General features: G+C 41.3%; 1 protein-coding gene across 3 annotated transcripts in view; it reads right to left on the bottom strand.

Annotated features, from left to right (window-relative positions):
- Positions 1 to 17,522, bottom strand: part of ABCC4 (ATP binding cassette subfamily C member 4 (PEL blood group)) — a 265,767-nt gene that overhangs the window by 123,207 nt on the left and 125,038 nt on the right. For 2 of the 3 annotated variants that reach the window (XM_040487236.1, XM_040487237.1), the window contains 3 exons: positions 16,887 to 16,924; positions 16,146 to 16,240; positions 14,182 to 14,328 (listed from right to left, as the gene is read on the bottom strand). In XM_040487236.1, coding sequence (XP_040343170.1) covers positions 14,182 to 14,328; positions 16,146 to 16,240; positions 16,887 to 16,924 — 280 coding nt within the window. The remainder of the gene's footprint in view (positions 1 to 14,181; positions 14,329 to 16,145; positions 16,241 to 16,886; positions 16,925 to 17,522) is intronic. The other variant, XM_040487238.1, reaches the window with a different exon arrangement.

Raw genomic sequence — 17,522 nt, 5'->3', positions numbered from 1 at the left:
AAGGTTAAAGTGATTATCTGGTTTTCAGAAACAGTAACTTTCCCTACAGATCAAAGATCCATCCACCCACCCAACCCCATCCCATTTTGGAACTAATTCATTTTCTGCAAACTGATAAAAGCAAGGAAGTGCACATAAAAGCTGAATAAACACAGAAGGAGGAGGCCAAAGACCACAAATTTTGAAGTATTTCTTATTCTCATATTTGTAACTTAAATTCGAATTTTGTATCAATACAAACACATATATCCACTGATTGCCTATACCTTATACCACCCGTATTATGTGATGCACTGTCCAGGTCATGCAAATTTTCTGCAATTTTAAAAAGGTTTCTGATTAGTATGATGTCCACATCCATTTCATAGGAAATACTATGCTAAACAATTTCACCTTGACCTGAAGAGCCACCATTACTGTGTAAAATACAATGCGTAGGAATGGACGACGTATCTTTAGAAAATACCCGTGGCGGGGCGCCTGGGTGGCGCAGTCGGTTAAGCGTCCGACTTCAGCCAGGTCACGATCTCGCGTTCCGTGAGTTCGAGCCCCGCGTTAGGCTCTGGGCTGATGGCTCGGAGCCTGGAGCCTGTTTCCGATTCTGTGTCTCCCTCTCTCTCTGCCCCTCCCCCGTTCATGCTTTGTCTCTCTCTGTCCCAAAAATAAGTTAAAAACGTTGAAAAAAAAAATTAAAAAAAAAAAAGAAAAGAAAATACCCGTGGGGAGTTCAGGATACAGTGTCTGGTTCCCTTATGTAAAATTCCCAGCACACTGGCATATAGAGGTGCTCAATACATGTTTAGTTATAATCTCTATGCTGATTAAAATCTGCGTGCTGATTAACGATTAGAACAATCTGGTTCTTAATTTTCATTTACAGGCATCGTAACTCTACGGTTTCCACATAATAACCAATGAGGACGATAACAACGGGAGTGAACAAGAAGGCAAGGGAATGCAGGGTACAAGCTTCAGAGGAGCCAGAGAGTGGAGGTTTCTCGTTGTTTCGTGGCTACTGAAGGTGACATGAGATGACGGAAGGGACAGTCTTTTGGTAGTTTAAGTTATCAAACAAATTTACAATGTTGCTAGAAAATGAGAAGACATAGGGAAATATTCCAAATTTACCATAATTCGGGCTGATCCCGAAGGAACTAGATTATAACTGCCAACAGATGAAACCTCTACCATGGAACAGATCCCTAAAACATTCGAGGGTGTACGAAAACTAGAGTCATAAAAATCCTATCAGTCTTTACAACCTACTTCTAATTCTCTTTTTTATCAAGATATTTGTAAGTGAGTTCTGCAGAAAGACAGAACCACTGCATTTCGGCGCTGAGGGCCTCTCAGACGTCACTGAGGCTGAACACTAAGACTCAGAACTAGTTAGGTGATCCCTGCCTGACTACTAACACAGCTACCTGGCAAACAGGTGTTAAACGAATAAGTACTCTATCTTTACTTGGGTCTCTCCACCCCAAACTATTCCTTCATATACCTCAGTGCTGTTATAGTCAGCCAGAAATTTCTGGCATTTAAATGATCAGTTGACTAACGCTACCTGGGCAGTATATATAGAAGAGCTGTATTTGTTCTGTGGACTTATTATTCCCTTAACTGCTTTAAAAATATAATCGATAGTTTGTAAGAACCACCCAGGAATCTCCTTTTCTTCCCAAGCTGCTTTAACTGTATTTTGTGCAAGAAGAAGTTCTGAAGTAGAATGTCCATCTGATAGAAATGCAGAAGGACTGCCCAGAATTAACTGCAGTGAACAAACCACAAAATGTCTCTAAAAACATCCCATGAATAAAATGTGAAGGCTTGACAATCTAAAACTGCCTTAGGTCAACTTTAACTTTCGCTTGTGAAATTTGTCATTTTGCATGCTTTTTGGAAAAAAAGGTGAATACATAGAAGCTCTACATTTTGACCAGTTATAGCATTTTTAAAAATAATAAGTTCCTGCTACTCCCAAGAAGTATACCCACCTCCCTGGAATGATTCCAATGCTGCATTTAAGTAGGACTTATTTTATAAATTTCAAACTGTCTTTCCTTAATTACACAATAGACGTCTGTAATAAACTTCAACCATATCATTTTTAAACAAAAAGTAAACCAGATGTTTGGTACTTACATGCAAAATTGAGCTCCCCTTGTGAAACCAAATTAAATTAAAATGAACTCCGGAGTGGAGCTAGGCCCCGATGAAAACAACAACAAACACAAGCCAACAAAAAAACATGATGTTGTTTTGTGGCTTGTTGGTCTTGGTCACTTACCTATTTTTCCTTACATCTGGGAAAACATACCCTCCCTTTCCCACACCCCACTGTTTTATCAAAATTAGCATATGTATTTGGATTTTGTTTTAAAAAAAAAAGAGGCAATGGGGTACCTGGGTGGCTCAGTTGGTTGAGCCCCCGACTTCAGCTCAGGTCATCATCTTGCGTTCATGAGTTCAAGCCCTGCATTGGGTTCTGTGCTGACAGCTCAGAGCCCAAAGCCTGCTTCAGATTCTGGGTCTCCCTCTCTCTCTGCTCCTCCCCCCACCCCTGCTCTATCTCCCTCTCTCTCAAAAATAAACAAACGTTTAAAAAATACATTAAAAAAAAGAGGCGAAAACCCCTAAAATTTCAACATGTCACTTAAAGAGTCAAAAATCAATGTCCACCATATGGTAGGCACTGGTTTAAATGCTTTACATATATGGAACCTCTTAGTTCTCACACACACATAAAAAAGCTTCTTTCTCCCACTATACTACCATCCCCAGTGTACAGACAGAGTTGAAGCCGACAGAGATTAAGTAACTCAGTCAAGGTCTGTCGGTGGCAGAGCTTGGATTCACATTCAGGAAGGATGATTCCAAAGTCTGTTCTCTTTACCATGGAGCCAGAATCACACTTTGATTCAAAACCACTACTGGGAAATACAAGAAATCCATTCACATTGGTCAAATTCAAGGTCACTTTATTTGCTGGTCATTTTTCAAATAAAAAATTTTTCATCTCTTTAATGGAATCCAATAATATGAACCTTATTCTGATGTGACAATCTAACTGAAGAGAGGTCTCTCTCTCAACATGCACACCCACCCCACCCGTCATCAGTGCTGCTTAAGGCAATTGTGCTTCAGTCAAGAGGACCTTGATGTAGCAGTGAGATGACGACGGGCTCAGCTACTCCAAAGCTCTGCTCCCAACAGAACTGGGACATCCCAGCACCTTGACCTCCATCCCACTCTCTGACCATTAACACTGTAAAATACCTACTGATGACAACCAAAGTTCTCTTGCATCTGACATCAAATTAAAAAGGGACCTAAGAATTCCGGGGTAAGAAAAGATGGGCTATGTTTAAAGACGTACTCCAGGTTTATCCAAAACCTACAAGATACTCACTTTGTCACCTAAAATTTCAAACCCTAACCTCATCTAGAAAATTTAGCTAGTCTGACAGAGCAAGAACCAAGACAAGAACACATACCTGAAGGCCGGATCATTTAAGCATTACCTTCCTGTCATGTCTCCTTTGTGAAAGAAGATGTGAGTGGTCAGAACACTTGGCATCAAGGATTCAAGCTTCTTCATTCAATTTTTAGAATTCCCTAACGTATAACAAATCTATTCACCTGGTCTAAAGACTTGACAATTCGTTAATAAACAGCTTACCTGATTGTACGATAACCACTGTCTGGGTTACACAGGTGTTGCCTTTTATTACTCTGGCTATTTATGTCAACAACTGTTTAATCTTGAAGAACAATTTTCTAGTAACACTGATTACTCATCACCTTGAAACAGGGGTTTATTTTCCTTTTATATACAGGAGTATAAGTCAAGACCAACATTTCAAAGCCAGCACCAAAAACAAACACTTCTGTCTACAATACAGTTTACTGATAGAACTCATTCAACTACATCTGACTCCCTTTTCATTTTTATCCTAAGAGGGAGAGTATAGAGATTTATACTCTATTATAGCATGAGATATAATTTTAAGATGTTACTACCATCTTATTCTCCAAAAAGTTAAAATAACAAATTTATAGTTCTCCCAGAGGAAATTAATTTAATGAGCCCAGGCCATTCTGACACTAAAGGAAGAAAAAAAAAAAAGTTCTAAAAGAAATGACTATATACAAGAAAACAACCATTACCTTCTTAATCTTTTAGATATTTAAAGGTAATGAAAAAAATTAATCCCTGATTCTTAGCTGCAAAGCACCGCTGTGATCTAGACATATGGAATTATGTATGTGAGAAAATATATTTAAGAACAAAACCACATACACTGTGGTACCTGTTCAAATGTTTATGCACAACAAAAAGAAGTAGGTGCTCACTATATTGTACACCTGAAACTAATATAACACCACTGTATGTCAACTGTACAGGAATTAAAGTTATAAAAAAGAAGCAGGTACACTGTTTTTCTTAGCACACTCTCAAAATTTCTATACCTTTTGATTCTATGCCTCAAACAGAGTAAAGAATGAGACCACAGTCACTGAACCAAAAGAACACTTCCCGAAACCTCCACATAAAGTTTACAGACAAATCAAGATCGTTAACTAAGTATTGACTTAAACATCCTAAAATCAGGGACTTTCAAGCTGACACACTGGTTTCTGCTGATGTTTTTACCAACACAGTGCTCTACAGCATTCTTCAACCAACAGCGAACCGGGAGGCAGGATTTTCCCATCACAGAGAGCACGACTATATTTGGAATAACGTCTGGATGAAGATTTTTAAACACCTAACAAGTCCAAAATAGACTTTCCAGGTTTTCAAGAGGTTGAAGTATTTCCCCACATGATACAATCTATTAAAATGCAAATGTAGAAAAGAAATAAAAGGAAAATATTTCCAGCAAAGACCTTGATTTTCTGACAGCTTTCCATTTAACCATGGTGTTTAGGTGAACTTCCATTCAAAGTGTCCTTGAACCTTTGGACCTTGCTGTCTTTTTTCTAGATGTTAAAGAGTGTCCACCTAAATGAGAGGGAAATTTCTAAAAGGATGATCCTGGTTACCAAGAATGAGAATACCCAACAGATCATGGCTCATGTCATGACAACATTCTCAGGGAGAAAGCTGCCGTTGCTTATGTCCTACCCACTGTCCAAGCATTTGTAACACACTTCTAAAAGTCCAAAGAGAAGTTATGTGTAGATACTCATTAAAGGACGACTTCCTTCTTTCCCTGACGCACTTTGTGGAGATGAGCTCTGACACTCGGATGGTTCCTGACGGGTCAGGATAGGTGAGTATCATCAAGAGCCTGCTTAGATGCCGGGCAGGGTTTGCTATAAGCTTAGAGGTCATTACCTCAAATACATCGCTTTCTTTTGTTTCCTAAATTGCTCTCACCCTCCAACTGGTATGATTTCATTTTGAAACAATCTGTCCTGAAATTCCAACAAAACAGTTTATGAAAAAGAAATATACCCCTGGGCTACGTGTATGCGTGTTGTGTGTACATGTGAATTGAGATACCTGCCCTACAGCGACATTAAATCTCTGAGTCTCTATCTTTTCTACATGGAATCATCGAATACTGATACTGGATGGGTTTTTTGTTTTGTTTTACAAACAATCCACTGTCTGCAGATATTTCAGTTTGCAAATGCCTTGAAAACAGGGGCTTTTTGTCCCAGTGCTTGGGGACCACAACTTACAACCAGGAGAGGACCAGTAAAAATGCTTGAGGAGTGAAAAGGCCTCCCTCTTTTCACCTGTGAAACCTGAGGCCAGGAGTGAAGGGACCGTCATAGCTACTCCAAAGCTACATGGCAGCAGAACAAGGTCTTTGCCACATCTCAACCTACATCTCAACTCCCCACTCAGTAACAGTTTAAAATGTCCACTGATGTTTTAAAATAAATGAATTCGCGGGTGCCTGGGTGGCTCAGTCCGTTAAGCATCCGACTTCAGCTCAGGTCATGATCTCACAGTTCATCAGTTTGAGCCCTACACTGGGCTCTGTGCACTGACAGTGCAGGGCCTGCTTGGGATTCTCTCTCTCTCCACACCCCCTCCCTCCCCTCCCCACTTGAGCTCTCTCTCTCTAAATAAAAAAAGTAAACAATAAGTAAATAAAATGAATTATTTTAAGAACATGTAGTTTATAAGGTAAAATTATCAAGTACCAAATATTTAACCCATGTAAGTTCTAACATTTTTCTTCAATGCACAACTAAACCCCAAGGAAATGCACTGGGTATTTGACGGTTTCCTTTCCCTGACTGGTAAGTAACAGAAATTGGAACTTTGTAGAGTGTAGCTCCATGAACCACAGCTTCCAAAGAACCAATGTATATGGTTTCCTCTTCATGCCATCACATACCAGAAACAAAGACTACCATAAATAATCTATTGCAAACTCTACTTTGGAAAATAAATAGGGAAGGGTTCAATTTAACGTGAACACTGCGCGCAAAGACAAAAAGGCTCTAATTCTATTTCAACACTCTCAAGTTGCATTGTTCTTAAAGGGCGTGGCACAGAGAGATGCAAATACACTCCTGAAACCATCCCCTCTTCTATCGAGCCAACAAATACTAATCAGCTACAAAGTGTCCCATCCTGGCTTCAGAGGCTTTTGCAATAACATAACAGATATGCTCCATGAGGTCTGAGAGCCCAAGGCTAAGAGAAGAGACAGGCAGTCAACACATAATTACCTAAATTATAATTTAACCACAATTGGGACAAGTACTATAGAAATGTGGTTTAAAACATAACCAAATTTTAAACTTATATGAACGAAAATGTCACAGGCTCAATAGTGTAAACATCAGGGTTTTTTCCCCCATTTTCTTCATGTCAAAATAAATAATAATGTTTAAAATAAGGGGGTTAGGGAAGAAATGATAACAGAAGATGAAGATGAAAATCAAAGTTCACACCACAGCATCGTTAAGAGAGCTCCAAAATCAAATGGTTGAGGGGAAACAACTAACCGTTTAGCAAAACCATAGGGGATTTCAACCCAGCAAATTTCTATCTACTCCCACCCCATGTCAGAAGACTATGCTTTCTATATGCTTATCAATATTTAGTTGTGTGAAATCTGACCCAGAAATACTATTCCAGTCTGAAATGGTTGTACAAAAGCAATAAACTGTGTCATAAAGATACTTTGATGCATTTTCTGACTGTCACAAAGAGCTACAAAGTTGAAGTAATTATCTGTGTGTGATGGGGGGGGGGGCTTTAAATAACAGTAATCTGAATTACTGTAAATCACACACCCCATAAGGTAATGCCAAATTACTGGGCACACTCACACCAGACCGTGGGACACACTAGTGAAGTCCTCAGTACCAAAGACTGCCTAGCTCCAAGTTGGCTAAGGTTGAGACAACAAATATGAAATCAATAAAAACCGAGAGTTTGGGGGTATTAACATCATAGCCACAAATATTAGAGTGAAGTGGAGAACTTACATATTAAGATACATATATCACTTGACATGTACTCTATTAGGAAATGAAAGAACACAAGTTAAATGTCGTACTTAGAAATTCCTGAGATATTACATGACTACCACTTTGAACAAGGCACAAGCTTCCCGAATCTTATCTTATTAACATTTTATTGGACAACCACAAACAGTGCTTTCTCGGTTACTAAGTTGTATTTCCATGTAGGATTATTACAGAGAAAAACCAGGAATAAGAGTAATCAGAACATTCTAGTAGATTAAAAATGTATACCAAAATGGTGCAATATTTACCAGCTCTGGACAAGAGCTATAATAATCACCCTTATAGAGATTACTGACAAAATAACAATAGTAATCAAATATATGTAACTATGTAACTATTTAAACTCGTAACAAAGGCTTTTATGATACTATTAGCAGTAAATGAGCAACTCCCATAAAATATGACTTAATATCACCATGTTAAGAGTTTAAGTACATATAACCATTGTTATGTGAAAAAACATTATTTTTAATGTGTGACAACCTGACAGGATTTAATTACCACACCTACTTCAAACTATTAGCTGCTTCATTCAAACCTGAAAAAACAATATTTATAGGCAGCTATTGAGAATCACTATGATTGATGCAATCTTTTGTGTTATTCCCTTTATAGTCACTTGCATTTGTTATTATTAACAAGGAAAAAAGAAAGGGGAAATGTGTGTTTCTGTTTTGCAACAAAGCTTTTTCTGATGATGACTAACTTCTTCCTTTGAACACAAAAAGCCTCTTTAACTAATGTACATATAAATATGTTCTCTACAATGTGCACCAAGCAAGGAAAGGGGAAAAAAAAACAACAAAAAACACAAGCCTGTAGGACTTAAGCCAGAATTAAAAGCAACCTAAGCAAGATGAATACATGAAAGCTGTCAGGATGGATGTTATTCTTACTCCCAATTTCTTACAGCTCATCTGCTCTCAAGAAAGAAAAACCATAGTTTCTTTTAACCATATCCACACAACAGATCTCACTTGAAAGGAAACACAGCCAGTGATTTGGCATGAATGGGCACATTCCCAATTTTCCAGCATCACTCCTGAATATTTATGTCGGTGACGAATGAGGACACCGGTAAAATATTTTAACACGAAGTCTTGCCTTGTAAATCGTCTCGATGCTGTGTCAAAACAACACCTACCATAAATCAGAAGTTTTAGGACCAGTGTTTCCTGTTCTAACATGCTACCTGCTCAGCAGAATCACTTGTGTGGACAGGCACAGATGAGTCTGTGCTAAGCAGAGCCACCTCCCCTCCTAACTTACAGAGCTATAATTTCACAGGCCTATTATCGTCGAGGTAATTTTGACGGTGCTGAAATATTATACTTGTTAAAAATATGCATTTAGCACTAACTCCAGTGGTCATTTGAACTGGATAAACAGAGAGATATCCCTACAATTATCTTTCTTCTCTACTGATGACTCTTTTTTCTAGCAAGGCAGCAGTACTGTGACAACTGATTTTATAAACAGTACAGCACGTTTTTCTGACAGTCCAAAAAGCTCACCGTGGTGCTTTCAGTTCACTTTTTACTTCTCCACAAGTTATTTATGAACAACGTGTCAGGGATGCTGAGGAGTCCCTTTCAAGGTTGAAGAAACAAAACAATAGTTCAAACCTCTCCCAGCCTCCTGCTCCACAACCCTCAGCTCCTTACTCACGCATATCCCAATTCAGGAGTTTAGATGTGCGAAGTCATCTACATGTGGGCAAATTAGAAATCCTAACCCTTTGGGGTGCCTGGGTGGCTCAGTCGGTTAGGCAGCCGACTTCAGCTCAGGTCATTATCTCACGGTCTGTGGGTTTGAGCCCTGTGTGGGGCTCTGCGCTGACCAGCTCGGAACCTGAAGTCTGCTTCCGATTCTGTGTCTCCCTCTCTCTCTGCCTCTCTCCTGCTTGCCCTCTGTCTCTTTCTCAAGTAATAAACATTAAGGGAAAAAAAAAGAAAAGAAATCCTATCCCTTTGAGCAATTCCAGATTTTTGATTGGGGGGTACACAAATATGTCTCTCAGTTCCATACGTTAATGAGCACAAGAAACTTCCATCGGAAAAAAATAAAATTGACAAGAGGAGGTTAGTCCATTTGCTTTTCTCCTTTTATAGTACTCTGGCCCTAACTTAATCTGTAAGGAAAAAATAACGATATGCATTTGTACTTATCTTATACCGGATGCCTAAATAAGTGAACACACACACACCACTGCAGGATAACCAGTCACGTGAGGTGAACACAAAGGCCACAACCCAGTATTAACTTTGCACTTTCCTGAGAGAATAAACAAACACCAGTATCTCCTGACATCGGTGGCCCACTTTCTTAAAGCCGAATTAACACACTGAAAGCAAATAAACAAATTATTTGTCTGGAATCCATTACAGTCAGTGCATTCAGCCAAGTGTCAGGTCACTATTATTAGGCATGAAGAAACAGAACAACTATCCACTCATCTTGTTTCCAAAGTGAAGGGTGAAATTCTAGATAACCTCTACCCATTCTGCTCGCGTGGAAGGGAACTGAAGAAACTGCCTGGTCATATTTTGCCCTAAACTCATGTCTGACTCTGGTCATACAGGCAGCCATATTCTGCCCACAGGGATTAAAATATACCCAGGCAAGATGTCAGCGGCTACCCATTCCAAGTACTATTCCAGTTTAGAAATCCACATAACCTTGTGTGAAACGCCAGATATTCTGGGACAACACTGTGAATAATTCTTTAATAAAGAGTCTAATGTCTCAAACATAATAAACTATAGCAATGATTTAAAATTCTGCACCAATACTACAAAACACAAGACTCCAGCTATAAAAAATGGAATTTCTAAGCTTTAAATTAAAAAAAAAAAAAATAGGTTTTTGCAATAAGGTGCCCTTAACAGTATATCCCTGAAATAATATAGATCATGCTGCCCTCTTGTGCCAGACGTAAAAAATAAAACAAATTCAGGAAAACATGGTTTATGCTGAATATAGACATAATCTTCTAATTTCTGAATTGCTTCCCTGTATTCCCTGCGCATTAAGATCTGATAGAACAGAAAGGACAGAAGACAAGTGTTGATCATGGAAGAGGCAGGTGTGGCCCTCAGTACAGGAACACACACAGACCACATCTAAACAGGCACTACTCAACTCAAGTTGTTGTAATCAGAATGTGCGGAAAATGCCGGGGCAGCTGAAAACGTGCAGCCCTTTAACAGACGCACAATACGGTCACCAAAATACACTGAGAAGGGAAGGATAAAAATAAAGGAAGGAAAAAAGAGGAAAAGAAAAGTAGCTTTTTGCCCTTCTAAGACAACACACTTAGCTGACTGAAATTTTACCCAGTTTAAGACTGATTGGGTTATGAAAAAAATCAGTGGGTAAAACAGTACTGCATTATATAAGCAAATAAGTTAACTCCGTGCAACCATACATGGGTTCAAAATGAAGAGAAACTTAGTCGTGAAGCCTGGAAAGATGCCGCCTTCTTAAAAACCAGAGCTCTGGGGCGCCTGGGTGGCGCAGTCGGTTAAGCGTCCGACTTCAGCCAGGTCACGATCTCGCGGTCCGGGAGTTGAGCCCCGCGTCAGGCTCTGGGCTGATGGCTCAGAGCCTGGAGCCTGTTTCCGATTCTGTGTCTCCCTCTCTCTCTGCCCCTCCCCCGTTCATGCTCTGTCTCTCTCTGTCCCAAAAAAATAAATAAACGTTAAAAAAAATTTAAAAAAAAAAAAAAAAACAAAAAACCAGAGCTCTGGAGTGCTTAAAGAGAAGCCAGAGAGACTTAGCCAGCAAGAAGGAACATGCACTGTCCGGGTTCACCTTGTCCTTCTCCCTAAATCCAAGTCAGAGAACCTGGGACTTTTGGGCCAGGGCAAGGGGCAGCGAGTGTTTCAGGACCCTTCACCAAAGGCCTGGTTCTCTGCACAAGGTCAAAGGATCTCCCACTGATTAACAAAATGGGAGAAGCAGGAAAAGGGAATCAGCCCATCTGGGGTGGAAACACCCAGGAACAAATGTAAAAAGAGACTTCCACAATCTGGATTGGGTTCACTGGGAATATTCCAGCACAAGCGGGAACTGAAGGTGGCTACGGAAGAGAACCCTGGCAGACATCTGCAAATCCAAGCCAGGCTGTAGTGTGTGCAGATGCCGTCGCCACCCCGGGCCTCACTTGCGGGAGACTACACCCTTCCCCTCCTTCCCATCCCCTCTTTTCCAAACTCCAAGATGCTGTCAGGACCACGAACTCTTAGGAAACTTATGACATCTCCCTGAGAAGGTGCTCTGGATAACAAAGTACTGAGAAGAGAATGATATGCTTCCTGGATTCTCCATGCTGCTCGGACGGCACTCTGTAACTCGGAGTGGGATCACTGGGCACAGATGTTTAACTTAAAAATCAAGCCTGCCTAGGGGTGCCTGGCTCACTCAGTTGGTTGAATGTCTGACTCTTGGTCTCGGCTCAGGTCATGATCTCACGGTTCAGGAGTTTGAGCCTTGTGTTGGGCTCTGAGCTGACAGTGAGAGCCTGCTTGGGATTCTCTCTCTCCCTCTCTGTCTCTCTGCCCCTCACCTCCCTCCCTCCCTCCCTCCCTCTCTCTCTCAATAAACTTTAAAAAGAAATGAAGTATGCCTACCCTCCTATACAGGGGAATTGCTTTTTTAATATCATAGAACCATTAAAATATAGATACGATCCATGATGTTCCCTATGAAGCACAGCTTTGGTGTGTTCTTCCCATTGGTTTAAAAACTCTAAAAATGATATCCAAATGGAAATTTAAAATCTACCACTTAAAATACTTTTCTAATTAAAAAAAAAATTTTTTTTAATCTATCACTAAAAACAGTAAATAATTCATGCCCTCTGAACATTCTGGACAAACTGGGCCTATCTTTGGAGTGCTTATTTGGGTTTCTATTTTCTTGAAGGAAAAGCAGCCCTGTTAACAGATCCAGGAGGGGGAGAGCAAGATAAACACTAGTGTGTGCCTCTAAGATTAGCGACCTTGAAGATTTAGACTCGGTCCCAAATCCTTGAATAATAAACAAATCAGCATTGGAGAAGCCTACAGGTCTTGAACAGGAAGAACCTGGTTAACTGTGGCCATGAGCATTCAGAGGCTGTGATAACAGAAACGCAGTCCCACTTAATGCTCTCAACTTTATGACCACGGTTTTCAAATTAACTGGCAAAGTGTGGCAACTTCCCAGCCGTCAGATGCGTGCACCCTCCAGTCTCCTGACCACGGCTGTAACAAGACTACAGATGAGTTGGGGCCTCTGCAGATCACCATTCCTGTGCTCTGCACCCGGCCTGCGCTAAACAAACGTACTGAATAAACAGCCCCAAATGCTTTCCTGAACAGTCTTATTTAATCCTCACGACAGCCTTGTGAAGCAGGAAGGGCAGCTGGCATTTCCATTTCACAGGTGAGGAAGTTCCGAGACGCCATGCGTCACTGTGGCCAAGAGTCATTAGGTGCTGACCACGGGCCAAGCACTGCTCTAGCCTGTGTGAATGTACCGATCTGCTTTATTCCCACGCTGCCTGGATAAGGGAGGTACCAAGAGTATCCCCATTCTACAGCTAAGAATGCTGAGGCACAGAGAAATTAAGTAACTAGCACCTGAGTACTCACAGAACCATAACCAGCTACTATGATCAGCTAGCACAGGTGTGAGCCCAGGCAGCCGGATCCACAGTCCACACTTCTAACCACGACAACATCCCGCTTTGAGAGTCACCTGCCCATCGGTATGTACACCTGTGGCCTGGGTCACACGGCTAGCTAACAGCCAGGCCAAGCCTACTCCTGTGCTCTCTCCAGCCTCCCTCCCTGCCTGGATGGGTCCCCTCAATCCTCTCCTGCATCAACCAAGCCGCCCTGGGCCTGAACGGTGGGAGCACGTGTTGATGAACAAACTCTTCCTGGGGACCCAGGTCAGGAGGCCACCCCCAGCAGCAAGACACGTCAAAGACCTCAGGGTGGGGCATCAACCACTCAGACACCCTCCAGGTGTGCTCACGTTGAGGAACTTATGTGCGACGTGCCACAAAGCCTCCAATTATGGAAACAAAAGTCCACTTTAAAGCTAGAGTGAGGAGCTTCTATCGAAGAGGATGTGTACACTTCAATCTTGGGTTTTAATTAATTTTTCAATTAATTCACATGCCCCACAACAGATTCCTAAACCTGTTTATTTTCCACACGCATGTAAATCGGAATAGAAGCTTGCATGCACCTGGGGTGCCTAGGTGGCTCAGTCAGTTAAGCGTCTGACTTTAGCTCAGATCATGATCTCCAGATTCAAGAGTTCGAGCCCCACATCGGGCTCTGTGCTGACAGCTCAGAGCCTGGAGCCTGCTTCAGATTCTGTGTCTCCCTCGCTCTCTGCCCCTCCCCCACTAGCACTCAGCCTCTCTCTCTCTCTCTCTCCCCCCAAAAAAAATAAACATTTAAAAAAAACTAAAAAAAAAAAGAAAGAAAGAAGCTCGTATGCACCCCACATTCAGATTTTGTCAGGTAGTAGAAAACTGTCAGTGAAGCTTTTTGTGGACAATGAATCAACACACACAGCGATTTCTTCCAAGCGTCTCCTCCATTCTCAATGCTGAAACGTGATCAGACACAAACGGTGTCAACAAGGCAGATTTACAAAGAAACCTGGTGTCTGACTTACCTATTGGGTTTCTGTCAAAGAACAACACTGGAGCTCTCAAAATGGACTCAAACATTTTGTTGTGCAAAGCTTGTGAGGAATTAACAAGGACGTAGAATACCAACAGAGATCTCGCTATGCCAAAAAGCACAGTAGCCACAGTTAAACCTGAAATAAAGAAACATCACTCAGAGCACAACATCCCCACCTTTTCTTTGGTGAAGCCACAGCATGGCAGGCAGTTGATGAAGAAATTCTGTGTCAAAAGACATGTGGCTTCTGTAAGAGTGCAATGCATTTGCAAGATACTTTTATAAAGAAGTATATCATTTATTTTTCTCTCATTAAATAGAAACCGTATGTAAAAGAAAATCAGGTGTAAATGATAATTTCATACTAGGCTTTCCTGATTCAATTACAAGTTCTATTAAAACCAAAGAAGGGAAAGAGATAATTACAAAAACTCGTTGATCTTCCCTTCTCCACATTTCAAGTTTTGCTACTCTATTTACACATCTCATAGTCTAAAACTTCGGTATGCTCTCACACCAGCATGTGAATTAACAGGGAACAAGGGAAATGATGTGCCATTTCCTTGTAGAAAATGCCCAAGTGGCTTTAAAGAATATGAAAATACCATATTAAGTTGCAAGTAGAAAATCTCTCAACGGAAGTGCAAGAAAATACAAATTATACATTAGCATGAAATAACCTCGGTGAGCAACTAATCTCCAACACCAAGCATTTTATACAAACACAAAGCCTTTTTAAATGAACACAACTGATTTAAATTATAGATTTTTGTCAATGGCATAAATGAGTACCTATGATGGGCATAAAAATCAACATCATTTTCCTATCATCTCCTGAACTCCCCATGCTAAAGAGAGTTGGGAGATAACTTCTGTGAGTAATACTCCATCAAGTCCATTTTTACCCCTCGCATGACACATCACTGTTGTCTCCACTCTGAAAGCTGCTCAGAGTCCTAAGTGCCATCCAGAGGCGTTTTCCTGAGGCCCCCATCCTGCCTGGCTGTGCAGCAGAACGGCTCCTCCCTCCCCCTCCCCGCCACCGGGCCTCTCACAGCCCACCCGTGTGGAAGGGAAACAGCTCACGTATTCAGGGTTCTTTAGCAAGTGATCAACGAAATAAATAACCGCATTTCAGTGAGTAGGTTTTCACAAAGATCACTCGCTCTATCTTTGCGGAAAGCTTGTATGAGCGTTTCCGGCGAGAATATTTAAAATTTCAGATGAGGATTTCCTTTAAAAAGTATGTAATGCCACATATATTCTAAGCACTCTTGTGAAAGCAGAGCGCTGTGTTAATATTAGTCTGGCAAGCCAAATGTTAAATTAATCACACAGTTGGGGACGCGATAACATTGTGATCTCAAGGTAAGAGAGAGAAGGAATCCTAATTCCCAGACACTGGATTTTTCCCTGCTCAGCTTCTCTCTTAAGTCATTAGTGAAGCCCAGGAGATGAGCAGTGCAGGGAAGGGAGCTTTGCATACCTGTGAGGGAATAATGCTTTTATGTGGGGGAACCTCGCTGCCAGAGGATTTCATCCAAGTTCAATAAAAGCCAGGGTTTATTCAGACAGAATTGGAACAATCCGAACCACAGGGTGGGGATCCGTTTCTAATCCCCTTGCCCATCCAAATAATGATATAAGATTTAGCTAAAGCAACCTATTAGAATAGACAATAGCCACATATTTCCAGTGGCTGATTTTCTGAATGCTCAATCCTGGTTTAACTTCCAAAATCCAGTACAGAGCAAATTAAGAGTCTTCATTCAACCTCTTTCTTCTGGTAGATTTTAAAAATAATTATTCTAATTAATTCGCAGAGTAAATGCGACTCAGACTCTTAATCTGTTAAGACATTACTGAATTACTCCTGGAAGCCCTAGTTACTCACACAGGCTCATTGTAAGCACCTCAGACTCCCGGATAATAAACCGAATGATTAAACTTTACCTGAATAAATTCCTAAGTACCAGTGAAGATCGAGCTTCTCAGTGACATTTTCTTTTCCATTTACCGTGACATTCAGGGCACTTTGTTCATTTGTCCTGTGAAAAAGGGGGAAAAAAAATATTAAGCTATTGATAGAATTTAGATGAATACAAAAAGAAAAAAATTAACCTCAATTTGGGAGACATGTTTTATGCTGGAAAGGATCCCAAGCATGCAGGGCCCCATGTACATCCTCTTTATACAAATTCAACTTGCATCGTGACACTTTCAGTTCTCAGAACTGTCTGTGTATAGACACTGAGGGTCAGATATGGGAAGAGACCGTGGGAGGGTCACACTCCACCAGCAAGAACTTCAATGTCTCGGGGCGCCTGGGTGGCGCAGTCGGTTAAGCGTCCGACTTCAGCCAGGTCACGATCTCGCGGTCCGTGAGTTCAAGCCCCGCATTGGGCTCTGTGCTGATGGCTCAGAGCCTGGAGCCTGTTTCCGATTCTGTGTCTCCCTCTCTCTGCCCCTCGCCCGTTCATGCTCTGTCTCTCTCTGTCCCAAAAATAAATAAACGTTGGAGAAAAAAAAAAAAAAAAGCAAAAAAAAAAAAAAAAAAAAGAACTTCAATGTCTCTTTTGCTCTAGGGAAACTAAGGGAGGATTAGGACAGGAGGCCCAACAAACCCGACTCTGTGGGAAAGAGAGGCTGCCTGCCAATTTGGGGGCACCTCATATCAGACCGGAAACAACTCACCAATAGGAGAGCCACCAGTCCTGGAGAACGTAGGCAACCTAGCACAAAGAAATAAACATAAATATCAAGCATCGCCTAGCACCTCAACTCTCTCACTCCCCCAAAAGGAACGTTGAAAGGCTCTGGAAATCAGACACGATTCTTTCAGCTCAGGTCTGAGCCAAACCCCACATCCCAGGTAACAACACCTCAAGTAAGTGCATGTTACATTTTAAAATCTTTGAAAGAGGGGCGCCTGGGTGGGTCAGTAGGTTAAGCGTCCGACTTTGGCTCAGGTCATGATCTCATGGTTCGTGGGTTCAAGCCCTGCATCGGGCTCTGTGCTGACAGCTCTGAGCCTGGGGCCTGCTTCGGATTCTGTGTCTCCCTCTCTCTCTCTGCCCCTCACCCACTCATGCTCGGTCTCTCTCCCTCTCAAAAATAAACATAAAAAAAATTAAATCTTTGAAAGACATCCTTCTTCTTCTAGAAGCTCTCTAAGAGCACACACAACACAGTAAACATCAAGTTATTTTGTTCCCCAAGATAGCATGTTTCAATGCAAATCCAAGTGGACTGAGTGATACGGTAACAGTGGCGTAAATATATACAGTAGAAGTCACACTGTAAACATCAAGCTGAGGCCACAAGACAAAA

The sequence above is a fragment of the Herpailurus yagouaroundi genome, unplaced genomic scaffold (assembly GCF_014898765.1).
Source record: "Herpailurus yagouaroundi ecotype Mexico unplaced genomic scaffold, PumYag 164, whole genome shotgun sequence".
Taxonomy (NCBI): domain Eukaryota; kingdom Metazoa; phylum Chordata; class Mammalia; order Carnivora; family Felidae; genus Herpailurus; species Herpailurus yagouaroundi.
This window is presented reverse-complemented; position numbering and strand designations above follow the sequence as displayed.